Raw genomic sequence first — 12,888 nt, 5'->3', positions numbered from 1 at the left:
AAATCAGTATTGTCTACTCAGACCGGCAGCAGCTCTCCAGGGTTTCAAGCAGAGGTCTTTCACATCACCTACTTGCCTAATCCCTTGAATTGGAGATGCCGGGGATTGAACCTGGGACCTTCTGCATGCCGAGCAGATGCTCTACCACTGAGCCACAGCCCCTCACCCACAACCCACATTACCTTGAATATAAATGAGACCCACGTATGGGGACCCTTAGAGCATAAATGTGGAAGGGGGAATTATATTACATGTGGAGCAAGTGTGAATTGGCAGTCTTAAGGGAAAGACCAAAAACCCAAAAGCTGGGTGGTGGGAGGGGAGGAATGGTTTGATAAAATTCACGTACCGATTTGGACAAACTAGCCCTTTTGGCAGCAGGCGTCTAGTACAATCTAGATTCTCTAACCCCGGCCTCCCCCCTAACATTTAGACTCTCTAAAAGACTTCCTTTTGCTTCGCTGTCTTCTGGCTTTTTGCTCTGATGCTTATCCAAATCAAAGCACTCTCAACGCCCGTGTTGATTTCATTTTGGCAAAACATTTAAGAAAGAAGTCAGTAATAAAGACATCAAGTTGGAAAAAAAAGAAAGAATTTGCAGCCTCCACATATGAGCGTTTACTGAAAACGTTTCAGAGGGTGGCTGTGTTTGTCTGCAGTAGAGTAGTGAGATTTTTTTACCAGAGTGGTGTGGGGTTAAAGTGTTGGACTAGGATCTGGGAAATCGAGGTTCAAATCCCCTCTGCCACAGAAGCTTGCTGGGTGACCTTGGGCCAGTCACACACTCTCAGCCTAATCTACCTCACAGTATTGTGGTGAGGATAAAACAGACGAAAGGAGAATGATGTAAGCTCCTCTGGGCCCCCACTGGGGTGAAAGGCGGGATATAAAGTAAATAAGTAAAATAAAACACCCCTCCCACCCTCTGACTGAGATAAAAAAAGACTCAGAGAGCTCCATTCCTACTCATATCTGGCAAAGGGAGCTTTGACTCTCAAAAGCTTGTACTCTGAAACTCTGAACATAAGAACAGCCATGCTGGATCAGACCAAGGTCCATCACGTCCAGCAGTCTGTTCACACAGTGGCCAACCAGGTGCCTCTAGGAAGCCCACAAACAAGACAACTGCAGCAGCTTTATCCTGCCTGTGTTCCCAAGTACCTAATATAATAGGCATGCTCCTCTGATCCTGGAGAGGATAGGTCTCTAAGGTGCTACTGGACTCGAATCTAACTGTTTTACTGAAAAAAAAACAAGATCTAGTGAGTTCAAGGGGAATAACTCCCTAAGAGTTCATAGGACTACATCCTACATTAAAAATAAAATAAAAACCCGCAATACTAATTGATCTGATATCAGCTAAAATAGGGTTATCCATCACTCCATGGTGGTCTGATGAGTGACCCAACGAAGTAATTTCAGGTTTAGCTCTCCTTACCAGGACTACAGGACGGGGGAGAGGATAGGGAGCCGGATTTTCAACAGCTGTGTCCACGTAGTAACTCATCATCTCTGAGAGGCCTGCAGAAACGGAAAAAGAGTCATAAGTATCTTCCCGACACTATAGGTAAGAGCCCCGTGGTGCAGAGTGGTAAGCAGCAGTCCTGCAGTCAAAGCTCTGCTCACAACCTGAGTTCGATCCCAACAGAAGTAGGTTTCAGGTGGGTTTCAACTCGGTAAAATGAGTACCCAGCTTGCTGGGGATAAAGTGTAGATGACTGGGGAATGCAATGGCAAACCACCCTGTAAAACATAGTCTGCCTAGTAAACATTGTGATGTGACATCACCCCATGGGTCAGTAATGATCAGGTGCTTGCACAGGGGACTACCTTTACCTTTTACCGACACTATAGAGAATACGCTCAATTCCAAGTACACTGGTCCTGCACCTTTATGTAAGTTTCGACCTCGGACAACAGGGTGCGGCTCAACATGCTTCACAAACAGAAGGCCTCAGAGTCAGTCTTTAGCATTTCAAAGGATCTCGTAAGCAGATACCTGGGAAGTCCTGAGACCCTGGAAGTTGCTGTAAGTCAGAGTGGACAATAATACAGTGCTAGATTGACCAGGAGTCTGACTCTGGATGAGGTGGCTTAATGGGCTTTGGATACATTCTTATGATCCAAAACACACTGCTCATAATCCCTTAATCAAAGTAAAAAATAATCGTTGTACATGTGGTTGGAGGGAAGGCAGCATGGTACAGCCCGATCTCATCAGATCTCAGAAGCTAAGCAGGGTCAGCCCTGGTTAGTATTTGGATGGGAGACCACCAAGGAAGTCCAGGGTTGCTGTGCAGAGGAAGGCACTGGCAAACCACCTCTGTTAGTCTCTTGCCATGAAAACCCCAAAAGGGGTCACCGTTAAGTCAGCTGCGACTTGACAGCACTTTACACTTTACCTTAGGCAATTCATGAGAGGGAGGGCATCTTGGCCATCTTCTGGGCATGGAGTAGAGGTCACGGGGGTGTGATGGTGGGAGGTAGCTGTGAAATTCCTGCATTATGCAGGGGGTTGGACTAGATGACCCTGGTGGTCCCTTCCAACTCTATGATTCTATGATACCCACATATGTGGTTACTCTGTGGTCTGTCTCAGTATCAGACATACAAGCATAAGAACAGGCCAGTGGTCCAGCATCTGTTTCACACAGTGGCCAGTAAGATGTCACAAGGGAAGTCCACGAGCAAGTCCACGGGCAACAGCCCTGTCCTGCTGGGCAGGAACAGAATGTTTGGGCTTTTAAAAAATAAAAATTAATGACCAGCTGGGAACTTCTCATCATCTCTGTTCCCTCATTCATCCTACCTCCTTCTGTAATATCCAAGACCTTTTGCTTAGAAGGAAACCGGGGAGTTGTTTCCATGGAAAGAGCTCAAGGGTGAAATGGATTGCCATTTATTATTATTATGAATTTTTAAACAAATCCTTCTGGCTGATTGCAACATAAAACAGCTGGCAGTGCCAAAGGCAGAAAATGCCCCTTCTAAGAAACTGGCAGCTCTGTTCCTTTCTCTGGAACAAAAAAAAAAAAAAAACAGTCTCGGTTAAGTGTCCAGGACTCCTCTGTGATTGATTTGATCCTTTCGGTTTAGGAAGCAATAAAGAAAACTAGAATATGCCATGACATGAAGCCAGACACATTTTGTAAGGGGTGCATATTTGAAGTGGAGTGTTTACTGAAGTATCCAAAATCCCAGATTAAGTTAAAAAGCAAATGGGCACAGCGGTTTTAGCTCCAAAATACAGTAGATTTCTCTTTGCCCAACTAACTAATCCTCAATTAAACAAAACCAACACCTTGTTCAGGTTCACTGTATCTAGTATATTTCTGGGACATACATCTTAGTTAATTATAGTCAAACTCCCCCACATTCAACCTGAACCTGCAAGCATTTTTTTTCCAAGCATCCCTGCAGAAATTTGAAAATGTCTGATAGGCATTTGTTAGTGTCCACTGGGATTCTCACAAAACATATCCATGCATGCATACAACCTTGTTCCCTTCCCATCCGACCTCACCTTAGAGAATATATCCCAACCAAGACTATCCTTCCTGTAAACCACTCTTCCCCAGTATAATCTTTTGCCCAATTGAATCAGAAGACCAACCGTGCATTCCTGAGTGGAATGCCTGCGCCGCTGTTTGGAGGCAAAGCAGCGGCACTGCCTCCAAAGGAGGTTTTGGCCCCACCAAAACCTCTTCATGGCTCCAAAAATCCGGTGCCTAAAAAGTGGTGTATCTCAGCCAGAAAAGGGGGCATTCCCAAGCCATAATAGTGGTCCTGCCCCCAGGCAGGCGCCGCGTCACCCTGGGAACGCCTCCGGGACGACGATGCAGCCTTTGCCAGCATCCGGACTATAAGCCGGTTTGATTCTTCCTTAAGTAGTAGCGAAAAATCTGCATATAAAAACCAACTCCTCTTCTTCTTGTATCAAGGTAGACCATTATTGTCTGCTTTGGTTAAGAACTGCTCTCTGGAGTCTTAGGCCAAGAATGGTCTTTCCGAAGCCCATCTACCTGAAATCCTTTAACTAGATTCTGGTGGTAAACTAAAGTAAAATGATCTGAAAAAGAGCGTTATATAATCTATTCCCATGTTCCTAAAAGGCAAGCTGCGTATTAGCAGGAACAGCAAATGCCAAAGAGAAGGTGATGGTTTTCGAATGAGATGCTTCGCGAACTCTCATTTTCTCTTGAACTGTTTGCTCTCTTCTTTTCTGAGAATCATTTGCACTATTTTTGTTGCACTGCCTTTGAACCTCTTGGCAATGCACAAAAATATCTGTTGATCGCAACAGTACAAAGTGACCCATTCACTAGCTCTGAGTGTGTGTGTGTGCTGAACCAACTCTCGACACACAAGGGAAGAAAACAGTACTGGCAATGACAGCCAATGCATCAGTTATCGTGCGCATCATACTGGTTGATGATACATTTCACATAGAAAGGGAAAATGTCATTTCAAAGCAGGCACATTTTGAAATCTTAAATGCTGCTATCCAAAATTGCTTGTACATTTGGCAAATGAAAGTCTTTGGCTGCCCCTCACCAGCCTGTCTGCCCGGACTCAATTATATTTTCAGTGTCACAGTTTAAAGAAAGTGAATATTTACAAATGTTGAATTGAGCAATTAATCTTCCAGTGTGAAATCGAGACAGAATTTTACTCTTTTCAGGGTGGTCATTGTGGTGTAGAGGTCAGAACATCAAAATAAAACTGTGCCATTAGGATTGCTAACCTCCAGGTACTAGCTGGAGATCTCCTGCTATTACAACTGATCTTCAGCCGATAGTGATCAGTTACCCTGGAGAAAATGGCTGCTTTGGCAATTGGACTCTATGGATTGAAGTATCCCTTACTTGTGTGGGTGTGTTCAGTGCCGTCAAGTCGCTTCCGACTCATGGCGACCCTATGAATGAAAGTCCTCCAAAATGTCCTATCTTTGAAAGCCTTGCTCAGATCTTGCAAATTGAGGGCTGTGGCTTCCTTCATTGGGTCATCCAATATCTGGACTGACCCAAAAACTGGTCCTTTTGAGCCGGCATGCAGGCATTACTCACACACCCTCAGCAGCATGCCAATTTGCTTTCTGATGGTTCAATGTACACAAAATTATTTTAAAATATTGTTTAAAATTACATTCAGCCGATGTGTATAAAGTGTATATAAAACCTATAAAGTGTATATAAAACCTATATAAAACATAAATGAATTTCATGCTTAGACTTGGGTCCCCTCCCCAAGATATCTCATTATGTATATGCAAATATTCCAAAATATTGAAAGATCCGAAATAAAGACCACTGCTGGTCCCAAGCAGTCTGTATAAGGGATATTCAACCTGTACCCTGAGCTCCTTGGAGGATGAACAAGATTAAAAAATGTGATTGAATCCGAAGTAAAATAATCATAACTGGACTAACAGATCACATTGTTTATTTATTTACTTTATTTATAGCCCGCCTTTCCCTATGAGACTCAAGGCGGATTTCAAAATATAAAACTATACAACCATCAATGCATAAAACAGCCTATAAACAATGCAAAAGGGCTAGGCTCAGAAAGGAGAAAACAATGGAACACACACAAAGAAATTGACATACATACAATGCAAAAAAACAGAATCACAACATTAGAAGACAATGCAGTAAGAGCAAGATAATAGAAGACAATGCAGTAAGAGCAAGATAATACATACAAACAACAGAACAGACTTTGTTAAAGTATCTATCTGAAATATGCAATGTTCCCTCCAATGAATCTCAACTGCTCTGAGAATTCTGTGAGTACTAAAGTATTCTCAGTCATCCTCACTGGGGGAAAAAGAACCATTATCTTTAGGCTAATTCACAGAATTATTTTTCTGCTCGTCTAGGGAATTCTCTAGATGGTTGACCGGGTATTGCTGTTTTCATGACTGGCATGGGTCATCCGCATTACTACGAAATACAATATTACAGATTTCTGCAGGACTGGAGGGGCAGAGAAAAGGGTTGCCAAGCTCCAGGTGGCACCTGGAGTGGCACCTGGAGTTCTCCCAGAACAACAACTGATCTCCAGACTACAGAGATCAGTTTTCCCTGAAGAAAACAGCTGCTTTGGAGGATGGGCTCCATGGTATTATATCCCCCCTGAGGTCCCGCCCCTCCACAAACCTCATCTTCCTTAAGCTCTACTCCCAAATCTCCAGGAATTTCCCAACACGGAGTTGGCAGCCCTAACAGAGAGGCTTGCCCCATCTACCCTGTTGAGATGTGGGCAAATGAGAGATTTGAACCAAACATTTCCTGCTTCCCTGACTAGTCTCACAGGGTGCTAGCTACTAGGCCCGGGGTGTATGTGTACCGTCAAGTCGCAGCTGACTTATGGTTCCCTTTATGGGGTTTACAAAGCAAGAGACTAACAGAGGTGGTCTGCCAGTGCCTTCCTCTGCATAATTCCTCGGTGGTCTCCCATCCAAATACTAACCAGGGCTGACCCGGCTTAGCTTCCGAGATCTGACGGGATTGGGCTATACCATGCTGCCTTCCCTCCCCTGCCCAGTGGATGCTTCTAAAAACCTGCACAGTACCATCAGTTACAAAAAAACTTGGTGTCACTTTCTGCATTCAGCATCTCTAACAACCAACCCATCATTCTGTCCCACAGTCATTTCAGTATGAATTTCAGATACGTTCCACCTTGGATCAGGCTCACCAAATTGTCCCGATCTCTCTCTCTCTTTTTCCCCCCCAGCTCAGAAGGGGGCAAAGCCTTCCTGCCTATGAAATCTCATATCCTGCCTTCATTAGCTTTTGATAGCATTATAGGGAGGGTGTATGAATGCATAATTAGACATGGCTAGCATCACAATCGAAGGCATGGAAGAGCCTGTTGGTAAATTGACAGACGGGCGGGAGGTCAAACAAAGGGCGTTTTAGTGCTAACCTCAGAGGCTGCCGGTTCGGGAGGGAGCAATAAGGCCACGGCGGGCTGTTCTGCTTCACATCTCAGAGCGTAGCCACAATTTATAATTAAAGGAAGATGTGAGGGGAAGGGAAGGAAGTAATAGGTGGAGGGCTGTCCAGCAACTAAGGATTTTTTAACCGATTAATCATTGACATTCGATCAGATAGTTGAAATGAACATGCATACTGCCAAAAGCTCGCTATAGGTGCCTTTCTGAGATATTCAAGAAAGCATATTTAATTTTGTTGTTTTTTTAAAAAAAACTAATTCTCTTATCATTTATCTAGATATCTGTTTATATACAGATATATAGTTCCTTTTTAATTTTGATCCTACAGTGACATTGATCAGGGCCGAACTATCATTAAAGTAAAGCAGTAATCATTTAAGCAACCGTTTGTGTCACGTAGTAGCTAAGTGAAGGAGCTGTGACCAAAGAACCTGCTGGTTCAAATCTCATTTTAGGCATAAAACTGCTAGGTAGCTTTAATGAAGCTGTTCGTTCTCAGTTCACTTATCCTAAGTATGGGGAATAACAACACCTTACGGCAAGGGTGTGGGACATAAGGCTCGTGGACCGGATCTGGCCCCTTGAGAGCTCTTATCTGGCCCGCGAGCCAGCCGAGGCAGCCACCCCATGCCACTCTTGATCTGGGCTGGCGAGGCATAGCTCCACCCCCACCATTTATGTCATATCCGGCCCTCGTAACAATTGAGTTCGACACCCCTGCCTTACTGGGTTCTTGTGAGTGTTACTGTGATTATATGTAAAATGCTTTGAAAATGGATGCATGATATAAATGCTAAGCATTCAGAATAATATTTATTTACTTTATTTATATCCTGCTTCCCCCCCCCCAATGGAGTCCCAAAGCAGCTGACATTGTTCTCCTCTCTTCCATTTTGTCACCACAACAACCCTGTGAGGTAGGGTAGGCCAAGAGTGTGTGACTGGCCCAAAGTCACCCAGCAAGCTTCCATGGCAGAGTGGGGATTCGAACCTGGCTCTCCTAGATCCTAGTCCAACACTTTAACCACTACACCATGCTGGCTCTCCACGGTGCTGGAAGAAACCTCCAATACCTTATTTTTTATCCTTGTAATATAATAATGCACAGGAGCCAAGAGAGACCCAAGCAGGCCCTGAATGCACTCACCAATTAATCAAGTTAGATTAATCAACTATCAATTAAAAAGATTCAGCCTGCAGCCCAGATTAAATAAAGGAGGAAAACACAGGGTTTACATCCAAAATGGCAACCCTAGGGCAAGTCCCACTTCCTTGTCCAGAAGTGACTTCTTGCTATGGAATCACGGGTTGTGATGTCATCATGCCATACATTACCCTACCCCTGTTCTTCTCTACTGGCTGCCACAGAAAGGAAGAATACACATCATGATGATGTCATATCCTATGCTTCCTTGACTATGTTATTCATAGAAGCAGGGAAACAATCCAGGGTTGCTGTTTTCTATAAACTCCCTTGGTTTGGAATCACATTTAGTCAGTGTAGCGCAAAAGTTTGAATACTAGTCTAGGACCTTGGAGACCCAAATTCAAATCACTAGCCGGCCATGAAGTTCACTGGGTGAACCTGGGTCAGCCATTTTCTCTCAGCCTAACCTACCTCATAGGTAAGGATGCCAACCCCCAGGTGGAGCCCGGAGTTCTCCTGGAATAATAATTGATTTCCAGCCTGCAGGAATCAACTTCCTGGGGGAAACGGCAGCTTCAGAGGGGAAGCTCTATCATATACCATAGATTCTAGGTGAAATCCCTCCACAGATTCCCCCTCCTCCAGGCACTGTCCCAGGTCTCCAGGAATTATCCAGGCCAGAGTTGGCAACCCTACATAGAGTTGTTGTGTTGGGTAAAATGAAGGAGGGGAGAACCATGAATAGTACCCTGAGCCCCTTCAAGAAACAGCAGCATTAAGAAGGGGGGTAATTAATTCTGTTGAACTGAAAAATAATGATTGATTCTATATCCTCAGGAGGCATGAGTCAGTACAAATCTCTGCTTGAGTCAAAGGGGTTAGGCCTTTGAACATCTGCAGAGAGATTAGGTTCATTCATATACCCGGCTGATGATCTGATCTGCTACAATCCCTGCCTGCTTCCTCAGTTTAATTACCCACAAGCAATCTGTCTGCAGACACCTATAAGATGAAAGTGGCAGAGTTCAGAGGCATCAGTAGCTTGAGAACCACTAAGTATGAACAGATTCCATTCTAGCATGGACCTCCGATTTTACCAATGCTTGCGAATACTTTCAGTGGAAATGAATGGAACACACATAGTCTCAATGCCTATCAAAACCTTCAACCCGGCCGTCAAAAATGCTGACAAGGAACCACAACAACACCAACGTAGACTTCCTAAGTCCTTCCGCTCATTGAGAATTGAGCTGTGTCCTTTGTTAACACAGTTAATACAACTGCCATCCATCTTTGGTAGGAAACACAAATGCTTTGGTAGGAAATACAAGAGGAAATACTTTTTTACTCAACAAATAATCAAACTGAAAACCTCCAGTGGAAATAGTGCTGACCGTGAATTCACATGGCTTTAAATGAGATCCATGGCAGGTAAAAGGAAAAGCTCCCCTTTGCAAGCACTGGGTCATTCCTGACCCATGGGGTGACGTCACATCCCAATGTTTACTAAGCAGACTGTTTATGGGGTGGTTTTTGCCATTGACTTCCCCAGCAAGGTGGGATCGAACTCAAGTCGTGAGCAGAGCTTGGACTGCAGTACTGCAGCTCACCACTCTGTGCCACGGGGCTGGTATATTCATGGCAGAGAGGTCCATTAATGGCTACTAGTCATGGTGACTAAAGAGAACCTTCATATTTAGAGGCAGCAAACCTCTGCATACCAGTGCTGGGAGGTGGCAGCAGGGGAGGGCCTCAGCCTCTCTGCCCTGTTAGTTTGGCCCTCCCAGGCAACCGGTTGGCTAAGTTGTGAAACAGTATGCTGCTAGACTAGATGGACCATTGGTCTGATCCAGCAGGCTCTACTTATATTTTTATAGTAATCACTCATTGGACCAGAATTACAAAGCACAACCTTATCCTCAGCATTCAGTACTAGCAAGAAGCTGGGCTGAAGGAAATATTGAGGACTAGCCACATGAAATCCACCCAGCTATGAAAAGTGGAAACTGGTTTGAACATGTGTCTCAAACCCCCCATAAAAGTGCCAAATCGTTTCTTACTTGGCTGCACATATGATGCGGTGAGACGGCAATATAAAAAAGCCCACAAAGATAAAAGGCCGAGATATGGTTCCGTTTCTCCTACAGATAATGAAGTCTAACATACTTTTGGTTCTTCGCTCCAGTTTCGATTTCCCAATACAGAGGTTCTGGCTTTTTAAATCAACCCTGGTGGAATGGGTGGGGTTTAAGCAGGGGCTTTCTCTAAACCAGTATTGTTGCAAGAGAGCCACAGAACATCCCATTAGCTGCCAACCCTAACAATGCATTAAGTACAACTCCTACTAACCAATCGCCCCACACAAGCCAATCTGCTGTGTATTCTGCCCTGCCTACCCCCTGAACAAGTCAGCAGAGGTTATGAATTGCATCCCATTTGGCTCAGAAAGACGAACAGCAAAGACGGCACCCCTTGAACTAGATCCCACCGCCCCACCCACCCCAACAAACCCTATTCAATACCTGCATTAAATACAAGAGTCCAGTAGCACCTTAAAGACTAACAAACATATTTTCTGGCAGGGTACGAGCTTTCTTGAGCCACAGCTCACTTCTTCAGATAGCTCATACCCTCATACACTTCTTCAGAAAGCTCATACCCTACCAGAAAATATTTGTGTTAGTCTTTAAGGTGCTACTGGACTCTTGCTCTTTTCTACTACTGCAGTCAGACTGACACGGCGACCCACTGGGCATTAAATACAGGCATTCAAAGAATTGCCTTTCTCCGAATGACAACCCAACAACGTGATCTGCAACGCTGCAGCCCAACCTTGGAGAGCCAGGAGGCAAAAGTTAGCCCCCCGCGTCTGCGATCCCAGGTCCCGGACCCAGAAAGAAGGCGGCCCGACCCAGGGCCCCCGTTTCCCCCTCGAAGCCAGGGGGCTTTCGGTCTGACTTGCCTGGAAAGACAGGAGAGAAAGGGCCGCGCGCGTCTCGGGGAGCTTTCCGTTCCGCGCCTGGGTCTTTCCAGCTACCTGGCCGATCCCTCTTGGCTGGAGCTAAAGAGGATGGAAGTACCATAATGTGAATAGTAGAGGCGCCTCCGCAAATCGGGAGAGGGGTGTGGTCAAGCCGGCAGTCAAGGGGCAGCCGGAGGGTGGGGGGAAGGAAGGGCCGCCGCTCATGCGAGCCGGCTGCAGCGCAATTCCGTCCCTGAGCAACTCATTCACATCCAACTCTCTTGTGAAACCGTATCGCGCCAACATCTGCCCGGGTCAGTCGCTGGCATTGATTGGCAGCTGCCGATCTGGGGCTCTGTCGTTGTTCTCCGGCGGAGCCTCGACGGCAGGGTGGCCAACCTCCAGGTGGTAAATCAAAAACAAGGGCACCTCCGGGCCTAGGCCATAAGGTTTGGAAATTAGCACGGGAGGAATGGTACAAAAACAAAGCACGTAGACGGGATGCGAAGCAGCAATATATAATAGGTGACAATAATAGAAAAGACAAAGATAAGTATACAACAGATAATCTTAACTACTAAGTTGCTAAATATATACAAAGATACAAGGTAAGTATGAAGTAATTTTTGGTGTGACTCAAGAGGCAAAGGTCCTCTTCTGGATTTCAATGATAACCAGTTCCTTTGGGATATCCAATTGCAGGTATACACCAAAAATTACTTCATACTTACCTTGTATGTATTGTATTATATATTGCTACTTTGTATCCCGTCTATGTACCATTCCTCCCGTGCTAACCTCCAGGGGGTGGCTGGACTCTGGGGATCTTCCGCTATTACAACTGATCTCCAGCCGACAGAGATCAGTTCACCTGGAGAAAATGGCCGCTTTGGCCGTTGGACTCTATGGCCTTGAAGTCCCTCCCCTCTCCAAAACCCACAATCTCCAGGTATTTTCCCAACACGGAGCTGGCCACCCTACTCAACATGCAATGCAAAACTCTCTGCGAAATGAATTTCCCTTCCAAGAGTTCGGATGCTTCGTTGGCAAGCTCCGAGGCCAACGTGTGCATGATCCAACAATCAAGTTCAACCATCAGTCCTCTGGCCTGGCGCAAACGTGCCAATGCTCAACCCCATCTTACAGTTACAATTTCATGGGGGGGGGGGGTAGAATAAACACTATTTATTTTGGAATTGAAATAAATAGGCCACATTATGGTTAAGAGCTTGCAGCCTAGGCCAGCCAGCCCTCCCCTCGCTCCTGCTAAAGTGCATCCTCCCCTCACATTGGCAAATGTACTGGGGACATCAGATGTTTTAGGTATGGTTGCCAACTGTGGGTTGGAAAATTCCTGGAGGTTTTAGGGTCTGATCCTGGGGACGGTGGGGTTTGAGGAGAGGAGGGATCTTAGAGAGGTATAATGCCATAGATAACACATCCAAAGCATAACTGCTCTTTGTTGTCTGGACACCAGTTGTAATCCCAGGAGATCTCCACATGGAGGTTGGCAACCCTAGGTTAGGGTGGGATTCAATGGGGACAGGCTGACAGGGTGATGATAACTGCAAATGTGGCAATCTGCAAGCTGCAGAGTTCTTATTGCAGAGCTATATAGAATCATATGGGGAGGGGCTGTGGCTCTGTGGTAGAGCCTCTGCTTGGCATGCAGAAGTTCCCAGGTTCAACCCCTGGCATCTCCAGTTAAAGAGACTAGGCGAGTAGGTGATGTGAAAGACCTCTGCCTGAGACCCTGGAGAGACAATACTGACTTTGATGGACCAAGGGTCTGATTCAATATAAGGCAGCCTCATG

The 12,888-nt window shown here is 45.4% G+C and overlaps 1 protein-coding gene across 2 annotated transcripts in view; it reads right to left on the bottom strand.

The window, feature by feature from the left end:
- ETS1 (ETS proto-oncogene 1, transcription factor) overlaps positions 1–1,522 on the bottom strand; it is a 112,704-nt gene extending 111,182 nt beyond the window's left edge. The window contains exon 1 of one of the 2 annotated variants that reach the window (XM_056860315.1): positions 1,439–1,522. In XM_056860315.1, coding sequence (XP_056716293.1) covers positions 1,439–1,510 — 72 coding nt within the window. In that variant the 5' untranslated portion in view covers positions 1,511–1,522. The remainder of the gene's footprint in view (positions 1–1,438) is intronic. The other variant, XM_056860313.1, reaches the window with a different exon arrangement.
- Positions 1,523–12,888: the final 11,366 nt, after the last annotated feature.

The sequence above is a fragment of the Euleptes europaea genome, chromosome 14, assembly GCF_029931775.1.
Source record: "Euleptes europaea isolate rEulEur1 chromosome 14, rEulEur1.hap1, whole genome shotgun sequence".
Lineage (NCBI taxonomy): Eukaryota > Metazoa > Chordata > Lepidosauria > Squamata > Sphaerodactylidae > Euleptes > Euleptes europaea.
The sequence above is the reverse complement of the archived record's forward strand: the minus strand, read 5'-3'. Positions and strand labels throughout refer to the sequence as shown.